Below are 25,052 nucleotides of genomic sequence, written 5' to 3'. Positions count from 1 at the left end.
CCAGGGCAGAGCAGAGGGGGAGGATCAGCAGGTCAGGTCTGTCTGTCCCATTTCCTACAGGCAGCAGCAGCACCACCACAATCCTGATAACATGCAGCAGGTTCTGAGCTGCTCTGAATCCCTGTTTTGGTCTCACTGTATATTCTGCCCATTACAGAGGGTTCCACCTTCACTGTAGACTTGAAGTCCGTGAGTGCTGTCATAGCGAGACATCTGAGGTGGAGGGCAGCCCCCCAAACTATCTTTCTCTATCTTCTTTGAGGGACTTTAGTCATTTTTTTGCCCACACAGCTGTCTGCCAGTGAAGCAGCTGTTCGTACGGCTTGGCATATCCACCTCCCCACCGAGCATCCTGGATCCTGCGGTTCTCAGTATATTGAGAACAGCAAAAAGGTGAAATATAAGGTTATTAAAAGCACATGGTGAAAAAAAGGAAAGGAAGGAAAAGGAAAAGGAAAAGGAAAAGGAAAAGGAAAAGGAAAAGGAAAAGGAAAAGGAAAAGGAAAAGGAAAAGGAAAAGGAAAAGGAAAAGGAAAAGGAAAAGGAAGCCAATACAACCTTCAGAGTCTAACCCTGAAACAGAGGACAGAAGCACTGCTGCACATTTCTTATCTATCTATATATTGATCTGTTGATCAGTCTATCCTTTCACCATTCAGCACAACTGGATGTTTCTTTACCTAATCATACTGCTCTATCTAACATGCTCTATCTAATCATACTGATTAGATAGAAAATCAGTTTGTATGATTATACCAGGAGGGTTTGAGGGCCTAATTATAAATTCAGATTACACATGAATATGTATTTGGAACGTTGCTATTGTTTGAGCACCTTCATTGCATAAAGGCATTACCTCAGTATTTATCGCTCCTCACTGCGGTCAAACTCAAAATGATCCCTCCCTCCCCTGTGAACACTAAATTTAATAGTTATTTAACTGTCAGTTGGTTGGTTAAACCAGTAGGAAGCAAATTTACTTGGAGAGAAGGAAAGCTGTGTTCTAGATACCCAGGATGATACTCAGCTGGGCTGCAGGATTAGGGATGTAGTTTTCCTTGCAAAGGTGCATTTGCACAGCATTAAAACAGTTCTCAAGAGTTTTATACCTATGAGTTTTTAAAAGAGTTTTTTTTTTAAATTGTATATTTTTTTAAAGTATCAAGTGTTGGGGAGAGGGAAGCATACATCATTGTTTTTGTTAAACTCTAAATTAATGCAATTGCCCACTGTACTTCATGATACCATTATGAGAGAAGCTCGGAAGTTGAGTAGAAATTCAGACCAGCAATTCATGGGAAATACAGAGAATGAATGAACTTGCATGACACAAATAAATAAATAAAATTCTCAGAAGCAAACCACTGCCTCATGTCTGTCTAGAAGGAAAGGTAAGAAGCATATAAAATCCTTCCTATCTGAAGTAGTGGAAAAATCTACCTTGAAATTAATTCGCCCTCATTCCATTCTGCCTTCAGCACCATCCAACATAATAAAACAAATTACAGTTGGGGAATGTTTATTTTTTGTTTATTACTTTACAGTAGTAGGAGCCAGATGCATGACTTCTCAGGCAGGGAAATCCATCACTAACTCTCTGCTCCCCGACTCAATGATGCTTATGTGCCTTCGCACAGCATTAAAGCTGAGCTCTACGATAATATAACACACGGGGCTGCCTCAAACTCCACGCATTTACAAGTTTTTTCAGTGTTACCTCAGGATGATTTTGTAGAGGATCTACGTTGTTAAAAAATGAGGAGAGCAAGACTTTTACCTCAGACTGATGGGATTTTGCAGGAGCTTTAAATTTAAACTCACATTCCCTCAGCACTTTTCACTGTGTAGGTGGTGGAGATACGTGGATTTATTTTTTTCCCCCCCTACAGGGCACGTAATACAGCTTTGGGCTGTATAATTATCTTCTTCAAGGAGTTAATCGCTGATCACAGTAGAAATAACTTCATGGGTCTTCTGAAATGAAAAAACACTGTACATTTTATCTCTAAAACCAAATACTCACAGCTGAAGCGGAATATTAATAGTTGATGGTTACGTACCCGTTTCTCTGGCCTGTTCTTACCTGTCTGCTCTAGATGTAAAAAGTATTTAAGGTTTAGTGCTGAATGACACCTCTCCCACCGCTGGAGTAGGAGGCACAAATATCAAGACCATAACACAAGGATGTGAACGATAGGCTCTAACAACTTTCCCAGGTTTTTTAATAATAAGCAGCTAAAAAAAGTTACAGCTAGTCTTGAGAGTCACGAGCCTGGCTCTTGCAACACTCCCTTTAAATATCTGCAGTTACTGATAGTTCAAGACTATGTGACAGCAGGTTGTGAAAGGAAACACAATCCATCTAAATTTACCAAGAAAAAATCTTTTTCAGGAAGGTATTTTGCATTAAGACGGGTGGGAGAACAAAAGTGTGGGAGACAAGGAGATATTCTTGCTGTTCAGAGAAGTTTCTACTCACCTCCACAAAGGAGAAACCCCGGCCTTCTGAGCTGAGTTTTCCTCTTTAAAATGACAGTGACACAGAGATGCACATCCCCCTGGAATACTTGCCCCACCTGGAATACTGCGTCCAGTTCTGGAGCCCCCAACATAAGAAAGACCTGGAGCAGTTAGAACAAGTCCAGAGGAGGCCACCAGGATGATGCGAGGGCTGGAGCAGCTCTGCTGTGAGGACAGGCTGAGAGAGTTGGGGCTGTTCAGCCTGGAGAAGAGAAGGCTCTGGGGAGATCTTATAGCGGCCTCCCAGTACCTGAAGGGGCTACAAGAAAGCTGGGGAGGGACTTTTCATAAGGGCAGTTAATGACAGAACAAGGGGAAATGGGTTTAAGCTGAAAGAGGGGAGGTTTAGATTAGATATTAGGAAGAAGTTTTTCACTGTGAGGGTGGTGAGACAGTGTCCCAGGTTGGCCAGAGAAGCTGTGGCTGCTCCTCCCTGGAAGTGTTCTCGGCCAGGCTGGATGAGGCTTTGAGCAACCTGGTCTAGTGGAAGGTGTCCCTGCTGCTGGCAGGGGGGTTGGGACTGGATGAGCTTTAAGGTCCCTTCCAACCCAAATCATTCTATAATTCTGTGATTCTATCCCACGCGCCCTGGCTCGGCATCCTGCCTTCTTTAAGCCCAGTACCACTGGTTCCAAAACCAACTGCACACCTCAGAAGTGCCCTTTCTCCTCTGTGACATGGGATCACATGAGCCATCGTAAGACTTTGGTGGACAGACAGTAATTTTGTAATTTTAAGAAACTTTAAACCAGTAAATGGGACAGCTATTGTGACTCTAGTCAACAGCTTAAAAACCCCTAAAGGTAACACTAACAGAGTGGAATCATTGCTTTATTTTTTTATTATTATTTTCATGTACATAAAGGCAAAATAACATCATGTCTTAAGAACCACTGTCATGATTCATCCAATTAAGCAGTCAGCAGCAGAATTACCAAGACATAAATAGAGCCTGTTATACATATTTATAAATATGACCCTGTCCCTGACAATCACAAGCTTTTCTTGATGGGAATGTTTACTGAAGCCTGCAGTCAAGAGGATACACTGCTGTAATCAAGATTAGCTAAAAAAAAAAATAAAAATAAAATTTAAAAAAGTATAAACTGACATCACACATGAAGTTCCAAGTGGATCTGGGTCTCCACTGCAAAACAAAGTATATTGGAGAATACAGACATTTTAAATCTCTGAATGATTTACAGTACCTGGGAAAGAAGCAAAGTTTGCTGCTACTTAGCTAGTAAGATTCTGTGCCATCATTCTTGCATCACTGCCAATACACTTAATATTGTACTTCTGTGTGAGGCCAAGAGGGAAACACAGACAAGTACTCCCCATTGCCAACAGCGCTCAACTTTCAGGGAGGAAGAAAATAAAAGTGAAATTCAGGGTTCTCCTTTCAAATAAAGTGTATTTCTCTGGTGTAACCCATGTCAACAAGAAAATAACCTACTGTTACTGAAGAAAAAGTAAAACTAAAGACAAAGTTGCAATTGATGCAGCAAAGAAACAAAACCAGACACAAACAAATAAGAAAAGCCCAAACCACATATGCTCCTGGTAGATGGACTAATTAAGTTCCAGGAGTGGAAGATTTTTCACTTGAGATAATCCATACTAGGCACTTGCTGACAATTTCTCATGCAGTTCCAGAGTTCTAACATCTCCATTAGCTTTGGCATTTTCTATAAGCACCTGCAGAGAAAAACAAGGAAAAAACGAGAATTTAATCATTTTATTGTTTATACTTTATTGACAATCTCAAATGAGTTTTGATTTTGATGCAGTTTCCTTACAAGATTAAGTAACCCATAAGCCCAGATAGGAAATATGCAATATTACCCATCAGCTTCCTTAAAACGTCAGGCACTTAAAATATCTCTCCATCTAGTGACTTGATAAACCTGCAAGTCACTTGCAATGCACTGCAAGAGCATAATTTGTCACTTGAGGCTGAGATCAAGTCTGACAAGTAAGTTACCTGCTGGCAATGAAACAAGCAGAGACAGATGAGACCCATCTCCCTGCTGACACACATTTGCCTCCTGCTAGTACTTTTGTATAAATCTAAATTTGACAAACAGGAGATTCTCTGCAGCTACTTAAAACAAAATTGCTAAGGTATCTTTTTGCCTCCCCTGTTTAAATTTAACCTTTCCTGATTTATTTTCCACACCTCCTATTTCCAGTTTTTCCACTAGTTAAAAAAAGCACCCGTGACAACCTAATGTTCGCTGATATTCATAAGTTTCTGGCACTTCTCTGGTCATCCAATCACATTATACATATTCAACAGGAAAACCATTAAGTGGGATCAAGCACATCTTCAGCTGTTGTTTTTACTGTACTCTTCGTGGAGAGTACAGATGATTTTGCAGAGGCAAGTGCAATGGGATCACACCACGATCATCCAAACTCATTAATTCTAGCTTTTTTACGAACCTGTGTGTCTGTGTATGGGTTTTTATCAACCCTGAGCCTGCCTGATGTGTTACACCTCTGACTGTACTTTCCTCCAGATCCAATGTTTCACCAGGGAAGAGCTGTTAATCTGGGCAAAAGAGCTCATCGTGCCGGTGGCAGCAAGTGAGGAGATGATTAGGAGAGAGCATTCGGGGTTGGAGTAGCGAAGTGATGCCAATTACCAGCCAAAATGAACCACTCACATGAAGGAGCTGTGTGGATCTGTGAGTTTGACCAAATTCATTTGTGCAGTACTACCAAAAGAAACTAATGGACCAGTTAGAACAAGTCCAGAGGAGGCCAACAGGATGATGATGCGAGGGCTGGAGCAGCTCTGCTGTGAGGACAGGCTGAGAGAGTTGGGGCTGTTCAGCCTGGAGAAGAGAAGGCCCCGGGGAGACCTTCTAGTGGCCTCCCAGTACCTGAAGGGGCTCCAGGAAGGCTGGGGAGGGACTTTTCCTAAGGGCAGTTAATGACAGAACAAGGGGAAATGGGTTTAAGCTGAAAGAGGGGAGGTTTAGATGAGATATTAGGAAGAAGTTCTTCACTGTGAGGGTGGTGAGCCAGTGTCCCAGGTTGGTCAGAGAAGTTGTGGCTGCTCCTCCCTGGAAGTGTTTAAGGCCAGGCTGGATGAGGCTTTGAGCAACGTGGTCCAGTGGAAGGTGTCCCTGCTGCTGGCAGGGGGGTTGGGACTGGATGAGCTTTAAGGTCCCTTCCAACCCAAACCATTCTGTGATTCTATGATTCTATAATGTACCCTGTACTGAAAATAACGTACCATTACAGAGACAATAAAAATCCTAAGTACAGGAAGTACAGCTCTCTACTGTTCAGATTTTTTTTGCACCAAGGATACCACTCTGTTCCAGCCAGGTTAAGGGGAATTAACAATTTTAGTGCATTAATGTATTTTGGTAAAATTCTGATAAAATGGTCCTCGTGTCTACTGAAGAGTCACCAGTGGAGTTCCTGCCTGTTTGGATTAGAGAGATTTTACTGTTTGTTTTTCATTAATACTGCAGGGAGGAATAGAGGACTTTCAAACAAACCGGATGCAATTTTGAAAACTGGGGTAGGTTTTGTCAGTATAGATTCCTTAAAACATTGCAACCTCTAGAGCAAGCGAGTCAGCACACCCCTCACCGCCCTCTCCACCCCACTTTCAAGTTGCAAGCACAATATTTAACATAAATAGACTGAATTTCTATATAAAACGGACTGCCTTACATCTATTAATTCACAATCATCTTTGGCATACAGATGTTGCAGGAGGTACCAGCGTGCCACTGACGCTATGGTTTCTGGATTCCCCGGTTGATACACCATTTTCCTCTCTTTCCAACATTCGACGAGTCTCCCTAGAATTATAACCAAAACATAAACCAAATTAAATGCAACCCACTAGGCTGCATGTAACACAGCAGTATCCCAGAGCAGGCAGCAAGGATCAGGGGTAACAAGGGAAGGTCCTTATTTCCATTCCACCCAAAAAAGTGAGGGAGCAGAGCTGTACCTTCCTTTGTTTCCCATGTAGTTGCCTCTAGAATGCTAAGGAACACTGCCACCGTTGTTATGCTTAATATATTACCCTCAGGTTAGTGCTTTACCTAGCAAGTAACCCAAATTAGATTGTCATAGCAGATTTTATGACTGCTACAATAACATGACAAACATCACACTGTCAGCACAACCTCCAACTTCAGTATGTGATCAGCTGAAAAAAAAGACAGCAGGTATTCTGCTGTTTAAGAGCTATGAAATAAATCCTTTGGACGACAGGGCACCTGAGAGAAGCAGGTGGTTCAATAAACCTTAATAATCCTGATAGAATTTAATATTGTACAGAAACATATTTAATCCAGGCGCTCACAAGAGGTATCGCAGTTCCTGCAAACACAGAGGCAAGATGTGAAATTCCAGAAGAGAAGGAAATTGGAACAGAAATTACTACACAAAGTCTAAAATTCCATGTGGCTGATACCACCTTCCAACACCACCCACTGATACCTAACCAGCACATTTTCAAATTCACTGTGCTAGAAGAAACCTGGTAAAAACTGGCAATAAAGTTTAGGGATGTCATATTCATTCATGGGTGCTCCATCAGCTTCGGCTCTTGCTTCAAGAATTCTGTCCTTTACAAGCAATGTGATTTTCCAGCACATTGTGATGATCTAACAGGCTGCTGAGAGGTTACATCTTGTTTTTTCTGTCCTATTTTTAGTTAAGATTAATTTCTTGTTTCAGGATTTTGAAACAACTAGTCAGATCAATTAGATCTTGTGATATAACTTACGGTTCACCTAAGTTAATACCTGAAATTGTAATAAGATTGATTTTAATTGATTAATTAAGTTTTCGGCCCAATTTTGTTAGAATTGACAACCATCAAAATCCCATCAGGCTGCCTGTCACCTTCTCAAAAGCCCACAGAGAAAGCAAGCCAGCTTGTTAGAGTAATCTATAAAAACAGGTGAAACTATTGAACAAAACCATCAAGAATGTTTTAATTTTCCACAGTTTAAACAAAAATACTGTAAAAGACAAACTAGACTGAATAACCAAACTCACAAAGTAGGAGGCTTCCAAGCCCCCTCCTCCAGACCTTCCTCCCCTTCCTCCAAAAGCCACAATGAGGACCTGGTTGTTGGGGAATGTAGGCAAATTTTGACTGTGAGGACAATTTAGGATTAAAATGAATCCCAGCAGTAGATAGGGTAGGGAGATCTGTTTCTACAGTGCCATGTAACAAGATCTTTGAGAGATGCATAGCCTTCCTGATTAATTTATTTAGGTAACATGCTATTAAAATAGAAGTTGTCTTACATCTGTTTTTCTCTAGGTATGAAGGTCATTTTTTAATTTTTTTTTTTGAGAAAAAGAAGAATATTCTGCTGCTTCTGGTTCCCCACACTGCTAACCCCTTCCACATCTCCCTTTAACTGCCACGCTACTTCAAGAATTGATCCCTGTTTTCAATAGTTCTTGGAGTTAGATCTGTGGATAATGTCTGCTTGTACTTTTAGACAGTGTGTTCCACTTAAACTCAAAGAGATCAGGCATACCTCGCTCCCATTTTGCGATGATACTGCAGCAGTGCTTGTAGGAGAGCTGCCAGGGGGCAAGAAGAAAGTTTCAAAGCTTCAGTTGTTGCCTCCTGAACCAAGGATGGCCAGTGCTCATCTGAGACATTAGCCTATGATAAGGGGAAAATAAAAAAGAAAAAAGAAAGGGTTTTATTGTAGTGTGCAGTGTAAATCAGGTTTTGTTTGTGGCTCCCCAAAGAGTAGGTTTATTTCAAGCTGTTCTGAGTTATATAAAATATTTGGCATGTTAGAAAGATATTTCTTTAAAACAAACAAACAAACCCCACCAACAAACAGTGGTTAGAAGAGCCTGGAAAAGTCACATTAAATATTCTAGGAACAGTCTTGCGAGCATTCCATCATTTATGCAAAGAATCTTTTTATTTTCTTCAACATATGTTTTAGTAAAGCTTGTTTTAATCACAAACCCTTGTTTGCTCCTGCAAATTTCCATTCCATGTACAATATTATTCTAGAATATAGAATTTATCCCCAGAGAGACTACGTATTTTACCGTAAGTAAAAACCAAGTCCAGGATGGTAATTACCTAATAGAGCAACTATTGAGCAAATCCCTATATCTTCTGGCTTAAGAAAAAATCTCATTATCCCCATTGTGTCTGGACAGCATTCAAATTACTGCACTTGAAGGCATGCCCAAATTTTAATTTGGACAGATAATTGGGAGACAAGCAATTTTCAAACACAGCTTTCTTGGATCTGAGCAAGGTTTTCACCAGGCTTTTGCACATTTCATTAAGCCTGTGCAGATCAGAGAGGGCGAACAGAAATCCACTGATCAGCTGCTCTGCTCATGCAAAAAGCAGAGATGAGATAATCAGTTTTGTACTAATTACGTTTTTATACAAAATATTGCATATCCTCAGGCAATTTGGGCCAGCATTTGAAGAAGTGGTATTAATTAAATTAGAGGATACCTTGTGACCTGTGGAGACATTTAGGAGCAACAGGTAACAGGGAGCAGACCACTAGAAAACAGACAGAAGAATTATGGGAGGAAAAATCCTGTCACTTAACAAATTCTGCCATTTCAAGCATATGGCTTGTGAGAAAGGAACTTGTCTACGCTGAGGGGGACTCTCTTTTCCCACCAGAAGCAACAGCTTTGGAGATTTATCCTTGGTAAAACTGACTGCCTTTTCTTATATAAGCACTGAGGATAGACAGACAGGGTTTGCCTGATTTTGATTATGGTTGTTAGCTTGGTTATCAGTTAAAATACATGAAAAAGTGTTAGCCAAGATCATGGCAGTATCTACCTTTTACATCAGGCTTTAAAGAAGTCTGGCAGTACACTTCAAGTTTCTAGAGTGACAATGCTTAAAGAGAATAGAGATTTGCCAAGAATTTGAGTTATGTTCACCTGGCCCCTCAGTGCAAAGAGTAGAATAATTTTCTTTACACCACAAAGTACACTTCCCTTAGACTGTTTTTATACTTCAAGGCAAGGCACCATATCTAGAAATGACCATATAGCATAAAGTTACTTAAAACTTGACTGGAGTCTCCAGGCACCAGCGCAGGAAATATGTTTATTAAGGCAACTTGTCTGAACAACAGGACAGAGACTTGAAGGGTATGTTAATTTGGATGATCAAACTGACTCTGCTATGAGAGAAATAAGCCTCATTGAACAAGTTAACCTCTTCATGTAGACAGTGGTTCTATGTGATTATTTCACAGCAACCTCTCTTACAAAAAGACATTCTAAAAACAGTCAGCTGCCCCTCGCAGTCTCATTTTATTCTCTAGTTGTCACTCATAAAATGCAAAGTCATTCAAACAAGGGCTTCATTTACAGGCTGTGGAAGCCCTACATCCCATGAACTTCTGTTAAATCATGCAGTTATGTAATCTGGATTATCCTACCATGCAGATTTCCAGGGCGAGCATAGCTAGCCTGAGCAGACTGGATAGCTTCCCGTTCCAGCTGCCCTGCTGTGACGCCAACTGCAGACTCTTTCTGTAACACATCTCTGCTCCAACCATCATCCTTTGAGACTGATATACTTTTGCCAGCCACTGAAAAATAAAACATCCAACAAAATCAGTTATGGAGACACCAAAACACACATCCACTAGGTAATATCATTTAGTTCAATTTAGGAGAGTACCACAGAATCCTATCAGCTAAAACACCACCACCCACCCAGCCCTCCTTCCAACAACATATTGCGCAGTCCTGTAGGCAAACACAGTCTGCTGCAGAGCTGGCAGCACACCTCACTACGGTAACTCCTTCTGGAGGTCCCTTGAACACCCATGGGCAACTCTTCTGACAGCTGTCTTCATCTGGAGATTGCTCACAGGTGAATAAGTAACACCACTGGCTTTGTGAAAGTCATCCTTCAGACTAGATGAGCATTGTGTGGTGCCTCATTTGTCTGTCAAAGTTCTGTAGAGATGATGAGATTAATTTTTTCCTCTGGAACAAAAGTGATTTCAGCCTATCTGAGTAAAGACAGGAACATGAAAGACATTACAGTGTGAGCTCAAATAATGGGTGTAGACTTGAGCTACACAGTTTCTGACCCAGTAGTCATGCTAGGGGAGCTAGATAGGGCTAAGGAAGTAAACACTGTGCAGATCTGTGCAGAATTTGATGCTCTAGCTGCCTGCTCCAACAGCACAAGACATCCTGGATTTGTTAATGCAGAGAAGGAAAAGGATTCTAACTCCTCCCTCTTTAATTCTGTAGTCAGGTCACATTTTCTGAAGCAGACACAGCCACAAGTTGGCAAATCCCTGACATGTACATGATATCCATCAAGACACATAAGTCACATTTAGAAATTCTTTGCTGGATCACCAAGCAAACGAAGCAACTTCTTAAAAAACCAATTCCCTTGCTTTTAAGCAAAGGTCCTTAGACTTTTGCTAGCTAAAGGCTGCCTGCTGTTAGAAGGGGCAAAACTATTCACCCTCTTTAATGCAGAGAAGTTACTTATCATTGAGAAGAAGAGACATGCTAGGAAGTATTTATTAGCACTAGTGAGATTGTGCATCCCTGACATCAAGCTGCAGGACTGCTTTGTAAAGTAAAACATCCATTCCTGAGCAGAAAAAACCTTTCCTTGGCCTCAGTTCTTTGCAGCTGAAGATACCTAGCAGTCAAGATGTGAAGGAGAAGAGAACCCTCATGCAAAAGCACAACAGCAGATCTGCCAGACCAGCTTTTCTCTATTTTCCTGGTAAGCCACAGCACAAAAAGTAGAATGGCCATGGGAACAGTATTTCAGTAGCAATCCTAAATCCTGCAAAACAACCATGTAGACAAAAGCTAAAAACTTAAGCAAAAAAATAAAGTGAAGGCCTCTCTAACTTAGTAAAACTGTAAGGCATCATGATGGATACTTGTAAGACAAATAATTTCTCCAACTCTTAGGAAGTCTAGAGCCAGAAACATAAAAGCATAGATTTATCCATTAGGAACAGACGTAGCAGCCAGGCTTTTTCAGAATGCTATCCAAGCCCTGAAAATATCTTCTTTAATTGAAGACTGAAAAGACCTTCCTCCAGGGTATCTTATCTGTGGCCTGGATTTAAAAAAAAAAACAAACAAAAAACCACAAAACAAAACACAACAAAAAACCCCAACCCTTCCCCCACCAAAACACAGACACTTTTCAGTTCACTACTTCACCCTGCTTGTAAATAAGATGACACTTCGCTGTGCAAGGGATGCTTGAAGAATGTATAAGCTCTAAATCCATTTTCAAAGTATTTTACTAAAATAGAGGATACAATCAGATCTTGCATGCCCTCGTGCCGTGATTGAGCCGTTACATATATTTATACTTATCAGAAGACAGCGTGTTTTAAACTGATTGGTGTTTTTAACATTGTGTTACAGGCTCATTGGTCTACATTTCACACTGGGCACACACAGATTGGTCAGTATTAAAAACCCCCCTTTAAACATCTACCTCCCCTTACTACATCAGTCCCCACTACACAAGAACAATAGTTCCCCTTCAACAGGATGGCTGCATAGCCTCCCAATCCTGTTAAGGACAGAAGGTCAGCACAACCCGCTCCTTCTAAAGTTCTTATCTTATTCTTCCCAAGGCCTGTAGCCGACAAGCTCCAGCACATCTCCCTCAATTAATTTAGCAGTGCTAGGAGTTTTGCTGAGATCAGCCAAATACTGTCCCACACCCTTGTATTTTGCAAATCCAATATGAACAAGTTCTGCAGTTCAGAAAGATGAAGTCTCACAAGCTGAAGAGAAATGGATCACAAAATGCACCTTTACACAAGTGATATTCATATGTTCCAGCAGGGAAGAGAATCTGCAGCCTTATAATAAATAAGATAATGATCTCTACAGCAGCCTTGCACTGATCTTCTAAGACTGAAACCAACTTTCATGAATCTTACCACAAACAGGGTTCTATTTGTTCAACAGGTAGAGGGAGCACCATAAATCCTGCAGCTACATAAAGGACTCTTGAAGTTCATGGGATTTTTCTAAACAACGTGCTGCTAACATTGGTAAAGGAGGATAATAGCTGTAACTAACAGCAACGGTTAGGAAACAAATAAATAAATAAGCTGCATCACCAGAAAGATCTCTTGGCATGTGTGAGACAGACTTGTCAGACTGTCTCAGAAGCAGCATATGAAGCAAGTTATAGCACCTTCGTATTAACTAAAAACGGTCTCTCGTGATGCTGTGGAAAGGAGTGAGTGAACACTCACTGGGAGTGATTTCTCTTCCCTGCAGACTCAACTTACTCAAAAGAACAGTGACACCTGATGCCCAGAGGTTAGAGAAAGAGACTTATTCAGGCTTTCAGACCCTGAATAAGGAATTGTACATTACTACATCAGGAAATCATTTACTTCCATCTATTCCTATGGGTTATGAAATATTCCACCTGTTTCTGCTCACACGCCAAGTCACAGGTCCCTAAAGACACAGGTGCCAAGGGTTTGTCTCAAGTTTGTAATTCTCCTGCCTCCATGTCTGCTCGCTCTTACAAACAGTCCTTATTATTTCAGTTATTCAAGAAAATTAATATAATGTTACAACTTTATAAAGAACTGAATATAAGCTGTTTTTTTCTGTCACTGGCTGTTGGCAGACAAATAATAGCAAACACTGAAACAAACTCTCACCCACTTCCAGTGCATACTCTGCTGAGAGCAGCACACCGAAGTCAGGGAGAGAAGCCACACTTACTTGCCAGGCTGCAACTGAGGTGGAGCTGCTCATGACTGTCTTGCGAAGCTCCTCCAGGATGGTGTCTGGAAGTTCTTTGTGAGACTGCAACAGCTGCTTACACTGAACTTGTCTCAGAAGCAAAAACAGAGCTGGGTGCTCAGGGCAGCTTTTTAAACCCTAAAACCAAAACAAGGCTCAACGTGATACCAGAATTATCACCTCCAAATATCAGAAGATACTTTTTATTTTTCCATTTTGGTCTTTATAGAAAAGAGCACTGAAATCATTCTCAGGATGCTTGTTACACAGCATTTTCCTCCTACCCTGCACAAGGGAGTGGTCCAGGAATTGACACATGAAAATAGGTAACATTTCTTCTGTCCTCAAAATAGATTTGAAGTTTATCCTAAATCTTTTACCTGTCCTACCCTTAGGGGTTTCTGAAAGATAAGATAGGTAAATGGCAGACCTCTAGTTCTCCTTTGGTTTCGAAATTATTAAAAGTTTTGGGCTAATGGAGGCAAAAACCTACCCTGTGGTTAAGTGACCTCGTGTATGTTCCAAGCAATTTCAGTTCTGCCAGCTAAGGTGCTTTATGCTCATTGGAACAGAAGCACTTTGCACTAAACACCTATATACAGGTATCTATAGATACCTACAGACTATTTTTTTGGGGGACAAACTCATGCAAAAAAGCAAGGACAGAAAACTAGTTATCTGTTGCTTTATGCTCAGGTGAAGCAGGTGAAGCTTCTGCAAGTCACAGGACATGTTATTTTACCTGTTCAAAGAATATTTTTGTTCTAAGAAACAACACTTGTACTTTACACCCATTTTTTAAAAAACGAAATATGCTGTCTCTGAGTCCTGATCAAGCTGCTGCTTTGTGAAGAACCCACAGACCTGCAGAGACTTTCTGAAATGTAATAAAAGCTGCAAGTATTTGCTGCAATTTTCCCCATTAAAAAGTGTGGAATTATGTTGTCTGTCTCACACTGAACAACCACAGTGCCTGACTCTCCATCCCCAGTTATACTGCTTTCTGAGGATCCTGGGGTCCAAAACTGTCAATGAGAGTTTGTGATACCAGAGAATGTTACTCTTGTTTCTTGACAAACTGCAGACGCTGACTGTTCTCTCCCCAAGCTATTTAACTAAAAAAAGAAATCAAAAACCCAACATAACCTTCCCCCATGCCCAGATACCACCTCGTATGTCTGGAAATCTCTGATCTTTGTTAATGTAAGACAGGTCAGTAGACATGCTGGTCCGAAAAGGAAATGACCTCCTACCCCCAAGCAAACAAAGAGACAAGAAAGTACTAACCCCTAAAAAACCAGCATATTCACTGACCTGGTTTGTTTTGGTTTGTTTGTTTTTTAAAGCCTCTTCCATGTTAATATGGAAATGCCATGAGCAAGGAGCACATTTGCATGGGATCAGCCTTTTTCCTTCCATCTGGGATGTGGGCTGCTGATTCCAATTAGTTCTTTGCTTATCTTTTGCCAAGTCTACTGGTCATGAACACATGAAACACACACTTGAGGCTTGTTAACACACCACTCCCCTACCCTGGCTGTGTTGCCTCAAGACTTTTCTTTTTAATAATTAAACTTGTAGCATCCACTTTTGGCTCTGAAATGGAGTACCAACAGAAAAGAGCAGCAGACATTTAAGTCCCCGACAAGTCTCCTACCTAGACTTCTTGCCTTAGATTTCTGTAACATTTTGTGCAATACCAGGTTAATGAATAAAGGTAGGAAGGGCAGACTTAGCTTTGTCATGTTATACACTGCTTATTTCAACTATCAATAGAGTTTTGGTATTGCAAATACAGTAAGTATCTTGAGGACAGGGGGAAAATGCTTGCAACTATTGCATCTTGTAGCTCTGATGGATCAGACAGTTGCTAATTCAAAGATTACCTTTTTGTAAAATGCACACAAATCATGATTTCTATACAATTCTACCACAATCTGCCAATATGATACCATCATACCTTGGTACAAAGAGCTTCAGCTTCTGAGAGTTTACCAGTCTCCTCTAGACTTGTAATAGTTTGACATAGACACCAGTCTTCAAGAGTCTGGATATAATTATGTGGAAGGTTATTTTCTCCAGCTGCAAAAACAGATAAAACACTTACCCACATTCCTGTATGTGCTGTAGTGTCTAGTAAGGCAGAACTTTTGGAGTATCAACCTGACATGACTACTTTCATTAACAGCAACATTTAAGAGATGGTAAAATTAAAAACAAGAGGAGGAGAAAAAAAAAAAGAATATGTTGTTTGAGCTAATGGTTTGAGAACAATCAATCAAACATGGAATTTTAATTCCAGTTTTCAAAACACTACGGACGTTGAGTAAGACTGAGGCTGAGGGTACCCATCTACTGTAAAAATCACAAAACTTGAGTACTTCAGCCTTTCCTTGGAAGCAGTGTTCCTGTGCTCTAATACATCCATCCTTCCTTTTAGGCATCAGAGTCCACTATTTTAAAAAAGCATTTGAGGCTTTGGAGGGGAAAGCAAGCTGTGATTAAGTAATTAACCCTAGCTGTGCATTAGGATTTACCATTTTTATGTGATAAAATACAGTTACAGCTCAAACCACTACTGAGCAATTCTCAGCTTATTTGCAAGCTTCTGAAATTCATCAGAGTACTGCAAGCTTAGAGCATTTCAATTCTATGTTATTTTTTTTAAACTAGAAAACTTGTATAGCTTACTTTTGGCTGAAACTGTAGATACAAGTGTCATCTCCAGACCCGTTCGCTTTGGCTGAGTGTTGTTGAGACAGACAACAGTGTTTTCAGCATGACAGGCTGCCATTAGCACTGCCCAGGCAGCAGGATTATCTAGAAAAGAATGGTTAAAGGCAATTCATGCCCATTCTAAATATGCTGCTAGTTAATTTAGACTGGTCTTTACCAGATTAAGCATAAAAACAATGACATCAATGGAACTACACATGGTAAATCAGAGATATCAAGAACAAGGTAAGTAAGTAATTAAATTAGACCCTTACATCAGCTCAGCCAAGGCAGTTGAAAACTATTTGCCTCTAACTCATTAGATTCTTCAAATTATAAAATGAAGATGCTGTTTCTAAAGCCAACTAATATATTTTTCACTGGTGTGCTAACCAAAGCTCCCAGTTCACTTCTGGCTACACAGATGAAATGTGACTATCACTTAGTGCTGCGTAACAGTGGCATCAAAAATCCCACGATGCCATCCACAGCTTTCAGTCACACAGACTCAGTCTTGTCTAGCCACTAGCATGGAAGTTATGGTGATTTCACCCATGTAAATTTTCATCCCAAAGATAATGAATTTTGCCAGCAAAACGACAGAAAGCTTGAAGATCTAACAAAGTAAAACATAAAGTGTGGCGGTTTTGAATAGCAGCCATAGTCTTGTGTGTACCTGTAGGAAAGGAATTTAAATTTTTAACTTGCAGACAAACTAATGCAACAGAGCAAAATCACTGCAGAAGAAATAACGTTTTGGTATTTCACTATCAAGTGTAAATTAGCACTTGAAAACCCCACTTGCACTTCACACGTTCAATGAAGATCACAGTTTACAAATAGGTGAACAGTTGCCTATTGTTTATAACCAGCACATGGTATAAGAACATTTCCAATTCAATACAAATTCTCAAGCTAGATGACTACATCTCTTCTGCCTGGTGTTTCACACTGACTCTGAGGGCACATGTGTTTTTCTTTTTTGTCTAATATATTAAATATTTATCTCTTCTCATGCTGAGGGATTAACAAATTGCCCAAGTTTTCAGACCATACCTTAAAAATCAGTGATTTTTTTCTTCTTGTCTGGTTTAATTCTCCATATCTAAACTTGGAATCACAGTTAAATTTTCAACTCTAAGCATTCTCCCCAAAACACATCGAGAGACAACCAGAAACAAAAAAACAAGCCAAGAAAAGTAGATCTTTTTCGTTAGCACAATAATTTTGTTTCTGAAGGGTAAAAAAAAAATCACTACTGTGTTTGAGAACAAGAGTAACCTGGACAGAGGTGGATTGCCTTCTGAATATTTTTCAGAGGATTGTTTTTCTCATCTTCTAGCATGTGACATCCTGCTGCCAACTGATTAACTGCAATATTCAGCAGAACCTCCTATAAAACAGAACATAGAAGTGACTTTAACACCTTAATTTAAGTGATCAGATGGAATTAACTTTAGGATTGTTTATGGAATTATAAAGTCTGCATTTTAAGAGAGCCAAACCTTTCCATGGTTTACATCACGTGCATATGCGACGCCTCCTGCCACAGCTCCGCCCTGCAAGATTAAATAAAGGAATAATTGATTTGGTCATATGACTGATTAATTAAGAGATTTTATACAAAATATAATGCCAAGATCTTTTTATCTTTGTTAATCAGAAATACCAAGTTTGCACAATGAGATCTTTTCCTTTCCTACAGCACAATCTCTTCATGAAGAATTAAGAGGGAGGCATTCAAGATCAGAGTTTGTCCATACGTTGTGTTTCTAATTTTAGCCCCATATAGAAAGGAGTTTGTTTTTGGCTGCTATTTCTGTTTACAGAATTGACATAACTTAAGACAAAGAGCACTTGTTTGGAGAAGAGCTAATAATAAGCATAAACACAACAAGGAAATACTGGCTAATACAAAAAGTGAAATTCACTAGATCAACCAAATTCAACATACCTAAGTCCTAATATATATTTCTATACACACATACAGATGTATAAAACTAAAAAAAAAAAAAAAAAGAGCAAAAAAAAAGCATAGTAGTCTTTTCTTGTTGGAATAATTCTAGCAGATTTTTCCTGTAAGTTTACTTCAAGGAGATAAAAAATTGCCACCTCATAAAAGATGCAGATAATTGGATATGTAATTTCAGTACGTACCTGTGCATTGCTCCATATGTATTTGTCTATGTAAGCCTTAAATTTTCACATTAACTAGTGAATGTCCACGTACTGAAGGTGTGGGGGGGTCTTTTTTTTTTAGTTAAGAAACAACACAGACTACTCAGGATGTAAACAGCACACACATATTACAGCAATACACTTACTTTTGCCTTTTGTGATGCACACAGTGGAAGAAGTCGAGACAAAAGAGACCAGAGGGCAGGATTATCAGGGTTACTGGGAAAAGAACAAGGATACAGGCTTAGATACAAACCTGGTCTTCCATGGCTCGGTAGGCAGTTGCTATAAATCCCAAATGGATCTTTTTGTATTAAGAAAACAACCCAGTGCAGTTGAAAATAGACATAGGTAGTAATTTAAAACAAACAAAGCAATGCTGAAGTTATACTGATGGCTAAAGAAAAAAAAAATGTACAATATACAGATCAATATTCATGGGAGGAAAACAAATAAACTCTAGGGCTACAGGTCTTGTCCTCAGAGTGTGAAGAACAAGGAATTTTAATTGCAGTTGAAGAAAAACAATTTGCATAAAGAATTGTCTCCAAAAATGCTCTGACAGAGGATAAAGTGTGTCTTGCTTAAAGGCACTGACTGAAGTTCCCCCTTTCTAAAACACCAAAGCTAAACAAAACACAGTTAAACACACACATTTAGCTAATGGAATGAACAGCTTCACATGCTCCTAGATATTAAATAAAAGCCCTAGAGACTTTTCTATGTTGAAGGTTCTCCTACATATGATGAAAAATAATTTCATAGAACAGTGGAACTGATCTAACTACCAAAGAAGCCACCAAAACAAAACAAGAAAACCCCAAACAAGCCACGAAATTTCTGTCATTTGATCCCATAAATCAGAAAGCAAGCTTCTCTCAGCTGATGCTACAACTTTAAGTGAGGTCTTCACACTTGCAAAACATTTTTTTTCCCCCAGAAGAATGCTTTAAGTGAACAGAGGCTTGCTTACTATTCAATGTAATCAAAGCAACACATTCACAAGACAATCTGAAGAAAGACAAAATACATACCTATGTATTGCTTTGGAGACTTCTCTCTGGGCTGCCACACTTCTACCTTGCAATGCATAAACAGCAGATGCAATAAGGCACCTGTCATAAATCTCATCTTTGGCTTTTTCATGCTTCAGTAATTCTTTTAGGGCTGCCGTTGCAAGTGTAGCATCCTGCTTTACCAGTCCGAGTGTGCACAAAGCCTTCAGACTTTCTATAGTAGGTTCCTTCAAGGAGCTGTTGAATCAGAGGGAGGGAAGGAGACACTATTTTGGAGCATAAATTAAACTCACTGTTAACATCACAGTATTTGTTCCTTCTGAGTCCTCATGCACCTTATGTATCATGTATGGTATACAGTGATAACAGCTTCTCACTGTGGGATCATGGATCAAGCTAGATCAGCATCCTTGAGGTCTCAGGATAAGGAAAACAGCAGTGGTTATGTGGAATTTCAGCACTCAAGCTTGTAATGTATCACTACTTGGAAAGACTGTGACACATTAATTGTCCTTCAGCAGCAGCCATAGCACGAATGGGAAGAGACAATGTGTAATACTGACGACAATTTCCTTTACTTGAAGACATTTGTACTGTTAACTGGTGTCAAACTGAGCTGTAGTCGGCCTATTTACAGCTCTGCAACAGAAATCCAGGAACTAACAAGCCAGAAATGAGCCTTCTGCACAGAACCCCTCTTTCTGAGAACAGGGATGTTCTGAGAAATTATGCTTTGTTTACATCAAGATTTGTTCCAACATAAGGCAGTCTGAGCATGCTTCCCATCACCTGTTACTTTTAGTACTGCTAGGAGTTGCACTGCTCCATTCTATTCACTATGAGAGTTTCACCTCCTATCAATAGTATTCCAAGCTATAGTGAGACCTCCTAGATACAGTTACTGATTGATCTCAGCAAATTTTTCTAATATATGTGGAGAACTCTTAACTAAATTAATCCCCTGATCTTCAGCCCAAGTGAGAATAAACAATGAGCTCAGTAAAAACAACCAAAATCAAAAACAGTGCATGGCAAAGGTAATTTGGATTTATTTCACTGTAATGTCCTAAATATAACTACAGAATCAAGTGCTGCTCACTTTCATTTATCAGGTGACTACAGGGTCGTAATCAAGGTTTTAAAGATTATTTTTGCCTTCAAAAAAAAAAGACAGGAATGTAAACTTCTATGTTTTGTTTTCAGTACCTAGCCAAGAAAAAATTCTAAGAGCTGTTAAACAAACTTGAATAGTCAGCACCAGATTATCAGGGGCAAAGGCCCTGCCCTTTGACAAGCAAGAAGTGGGATTCTATCAAATTAGCTATAAAGACACACTCATGGCTAAAAATCTCTGTACCAAGCTGGCCATGAGAAAAGAAGAAAGGCAGCTTCTTGTTCAAGGTGCTACTCAGGCCCTTTAAGTCACCTAGCATGAATTCTAGTCAATAAAGACATCTGTCTGTTGGACTAGAATGCACCATTTTTGTTCTTAATACTAAAATCCACTGTATCCCTTTGCAGCACTGTGCTTCCAATTCAGATCTAGACATAGCCACTGTGGTGTCACTTTCCTAAACAATTTACTATTTTCTTTCTTTAAACTCAAACTAACCTAATCTAGAAAACTCTTGTTGTTGATGTTTATGACAAAATTAGAAGTCTGCAGTGATTAATAGGATGTAGGAAATCCCCCTAGTTCCTAGCTAATTAATCATCAGGTACTCAGGATTTAGAGTGTACTAGTCATGGACCTTCACTATTTCAGTAATTTCAGGAGTCTGCTGGCAAGACAGAGGCTGTACAGCCACTACTGGAGCTCTCTATTGACAGAGAGTTGATCGTGAGAGGCTGAGATGTTATCTCTTAATCCATAGCTACCAGGAGACTAACAATGATGTGTGGGCTTTTAGTCTCCACAGCTCTGAAAAAAAAAAAAGGCATTCATGACTTAAGTGAACAAATGATACAGATCTGTTTGTTTTTCGGGGAAGCTGCAAGATTGTCCTTGTCTGTGAGGCTTGGAACACAATTGTTCTGGAGATTTTTGACTATTTAAACTGTCATCTAGGTTTCTTACAGCTGAAGAGCAAAAATATTGCTTAGGACAACAACAGAGTAATACTATCTTAAAACAGAAACCTATTAAAACTAGAATTTAAATATATTAGACATCCAAACCACTCAGCCCACTAACTCTTCCACTCCACACTGCTTTAAGAATATGGAAGAAGACACAGGCCATAAAATAGAAGATGTATCACATGAATAAGCTTAACAGATCACTGCATCGACTCCCACTTTTACACTGCAACATGAAAAGAAAATACCCACCTGAGATCCCCCAAAAGTAAATCTGAGGACTGAGTGGTACAATAAAACATCATATACTGATTAATATTCCCTCCACTCACCATTTAAACAGCAGTGTCTTTGCAGCATCCACTTTGTTCTGCTTATACTCTATTATTGCCAATGCAGTCAGGATATGTGCTTTATCTTCTTCAGACCCAGCAACAGACAAGGCTTTTTCATAGGCTGGTAAAAATTCAAGACTCAGAATTGAAGTAGGAGAAAAAAATACAATGTCTACAAAGCCTCTAGAAAGACATGATATTAGAACACACACAGGGGCGCTTTGGTTTCAGGTTCACTATATTTTCGCACCTCAATTCATAGGCAGAAGACAAAAAAAAGTTGACTAAGGCTTTGGTAGTAACTGTGTGTTAGGAAACACCAGATTTACAGGGCTGTTTAAGGAGCCTAGGAGGTGTTTAATATGTAGCAAGTGGAAATAGAGCTGAAAAACAGAATTGGGATATCCAGAAAAAGCCTGAAAGAACACAGTATGAATACTCCCTGTGATAATTCATTTATGAAGTAGCACTTCAGATGTGCACACATGACTCGGATTAAAAACAAAGAGTTATTTAAAATGCTGAGGTGGCTGCTGCTTTGCAAGTGCTTACCGTATATGCTGACAATTCAGTATACCTTTCTGTGAAGTCTCAACAGTGCAGAAATCCACACTACAGCACTTACACTGATTGCTAAAGTGCTTTGAACAACACATTAATCTCCTACCCAGAACTGATTTTCTCCAGGAAAGCCATTTGAGAAGGGAAGCTAACAGAACAATAGCTTAATGGACAAGAATTAAACACTTGAAGAAATGCAGCTTCCCTTTGCACATTTGAATAGTTCTAGCTCCCTGCTTGAACAGCCTAATGATTAAAATAGTTGTGGAATTTGTACTCATGCATTAGGACTGAAAGAGTGAAATAAACTTAACTATAGCTAGGTTGGTCAGACAAACAAATTTTGGTAATCTCAAGAGAAGTGTCCCATAATGCTTTGAATTAGGCAGATGCTTACCTTTGATACTTTCTTGAAAGAGTCCTTTCTTGAAGTAGGCTAATGCTATCCCCACAATGCCATCAAACTCAGTCAGGGGCGTTGATGTGTAAACCTCGATGGCCTTATCACACTCACCAAGGGCACTGTCAAAACAAAAACAGTCACTGGTATGAAGGATGTAGCAACAGCTGCTGTGATTCAGACAAGCTGTCCTTGCAGACCAGTATACCCTCTTTTCCACAGCAGATGTAAGCAGACACCTGGAAAAGAGCAAGATTAGGACAAGAATGTGCAATATTCCCCACTCTCTCCAACTACTTTTGATACGAGAAAGTCCTCTCCATCTGCATGATAGCTGTATGCAAGGACATCACTTAATGCCCCACACAATAGAGTGGGAGAAAATAGCAAAGGAGAAACATGAAAAAAACCCAAATCAAAGTATGCATGCAGAGAGACAGGCAAGTACACCTACCTACAGAGAGAGATACAGCACTCTTGTTCCAGGACCACTATGGAAGAAATTACACAGGACTGTGTTCATTAGAATTAGTTATTAGTTACTAGAGCTGTGCTTTTGTGCAAGTTGCTCACAGGAATCACCACGCATGCAGCTTGGATATGAGACTACAGGAACTGAATAGTTGCTTCTAAAAATCATCCCTGAAGTTGAAGAATTAATTATCAGGTTACCACAACCTAAAAGTTCCAGTGCCACGTACAGAAATGTAAGAATACATGAAGTTTCCTTAGAGAGCTGACAAATATCTAATTAGTAGAGCTTGAGCTATCTCATATCAAACAGAAGTTTGAAAGTCTTCATCTGTTAAGACTTGTGTCCTGCTTTCCCTGAGAACACAAAGGGAACTTAAGAATTGTGAGTAGGATTGCAGCAGAGAGGGTCATCAGCAGAAAGATCACATAGAAGTACACAACACCCCAACCTCACGTGCTTCAGGTTGTACATGTCAATACAAATTCAAAGGGCAGGGAGAAGGGAATGAAAATAAACCTTGAAGCAGATATTTTATTCACACTAAGTCTGCTACACATCTGAAGTGTGCAGATCATAAAAAAACCCCAATTTATTCTGGAGACCATAAAAAAGTTGTGTTGTGTAGACTGTGTTAAGGCACTTAAGTATGAAGCTGAGGATAAAGGAATCCCTGATATGGGACAAACTGTGAAGACAAACAGCAATGCCTTGCAATCTGATTTTGTTTTTTTTTTTTTTTTTAATCCATTGCCCATTTCTGGAGCACATACAAAGTCCAAACTTGTTTACAATTAAGAATGATGCTTTACAGATTATTTTTAGCAACCATCTTTTCACCTTTCTGCCTCACCACTGCATTCACTACATCCAAAGCTGAAGTTAGGGGCTGGGAAAATATGTCAACAAACACTTACCACAGTGACCTGCCGTAGTTTTGCATTGCTATGTTGTATTTCTCAGTATCCTCAGAGTTTTTCAGCAATGAAGCTGCCCTGAAAACAAATGCAATTAAGAATGATTAACACCTGATTATAAGATGCATATTTTGACAATAGTTCTCAGAGCAAAATGGACAAGTGTGTTTTATGCAGAAGCTTTTCCATGTTAATTAAGCACAAACAGAGCCTATGCTACTGTTTTAATGGAGCAGCAAACATGTTCACCCAACATGGTTTCCTTTGCCACCTCCCCCCACCGTTGGAAGAGAGAATTAAAAATTAACACAACGCCCAACCACCTCCATTAATGAGAATGGGGCAGAGACTAAAACCAAAATCCAGCTTACCAACTCCCAAAATTTTACTTAAATCCCACACAGTGAATTAGCTAAATGTCCTGGTGACACACACAAGCCTTGGAACGCCTTTACTTCTCCAGTTCTGTGTTCTGCATTTCCAAATTTGATGTAAGAGCACTCCCACACCTCCCTTTACAATACACTCAGTTGAAATGTGCTGTTCAATTGAGAAAGTAAGGTTTACTAAAGGAAAAGAAAGACCTTTAAGTTTTTCAGCTGGTGCATGGAAAAAGAAATCAAGTTGCTTCTCTCAGTGAACTTTTTGGGGTGTATAGTTTACCTCTCATAGGCGTCTGCTGCCTGCCTTTTTAGGTGCAGACACTCATTCAAATAACCAAGCATTGCGAAAGCAGATGCATCGTCTGGATTTCTTTCTAGAAAATCAGAATTGACAATACAGGAGAAGATGATCAGACAGAGCTGTGAAAAAAGCATTACAAAAACACTGCTACACTGATGCTACAGTGTGGGCATATACACAAAACACTTTGCCAAGTGCTTCTGCCAGTTGCTGACTGGGATAATTTTGACAGGCTACAGGTAAATAAAGGAAAGATACAAGGACCTGCAATATGACATCAGGTTAGCTCAAAAATGTTTCAAATCTTGTGACACAGCATTAACACACTCAATATATTTTAAGTTTTTCAGCCCGTAGTGGTTTGGGTTTTTTTGTAATAGAATAGGAAACTATTCA

The 25,052-nt window shown here is 39.6% G+C and overlaps 1 protein-coding gene across 1 annotated transcript; it reads right to left on the bottom strand.

Annotated features, from left to right (window-relative positions):
* Window positions 1-4,140: 4,140 nt before the first annotated feature.
* Window positions 4,141-24,729, bottom strand: SKIC3 (SKI3 subunit of superkiller complex; the record flags this gene model as incomplete). Its single annotated transcript, XM_010168998.2, is given in 16 exon segments — window positions 4,141-4,218; window positions 6,214-6,324; window positions 6,326-6,344; window positions 8,052-8,182; window positions 9,963-10,115; window positions 13,279-13,437; window positions 15,260-15,381; window positions 15,991-16,119; window positions 17,296-17,407; window positions 17,520-17,573; window positions 18,339-18,411; window positions 19,227-19,445; window positions 21,620-21,743; window positions 22,581-22,705; window positions 23,973-24,050; window positions 24,636-24,729. Coding segments are annotated over 16 exon segments (1,781 nt in total), but the record flags the coding sequence as incomplete, so codon positions are not given.
* Window positions 24,730-25,052: the final 323 nt, after the last annotated feature.

Source organism: Antrostomus carolinensis, unplaced genomic scaffold (genome assembly GCF_000700745.2).
Source record: "Antrostomus carolinensis isolate BGI_N321 unplaced genomic scaffold, ASM70074v2 scaffold18725, whole genome shotgun sequence".
NCBI classification, from domain to species: Eukaryota; Metazoa; Chordata; class Aves; order Caprimulgiformes; family Caprimulgidae; genus Antrostomus; species Antrostomus carolinensis.
The sequence above is the reverse complement of the archived record's forward strand: the minus strand, read 5'-3'. Positions and strand labels throughout refer to the sequence as shown.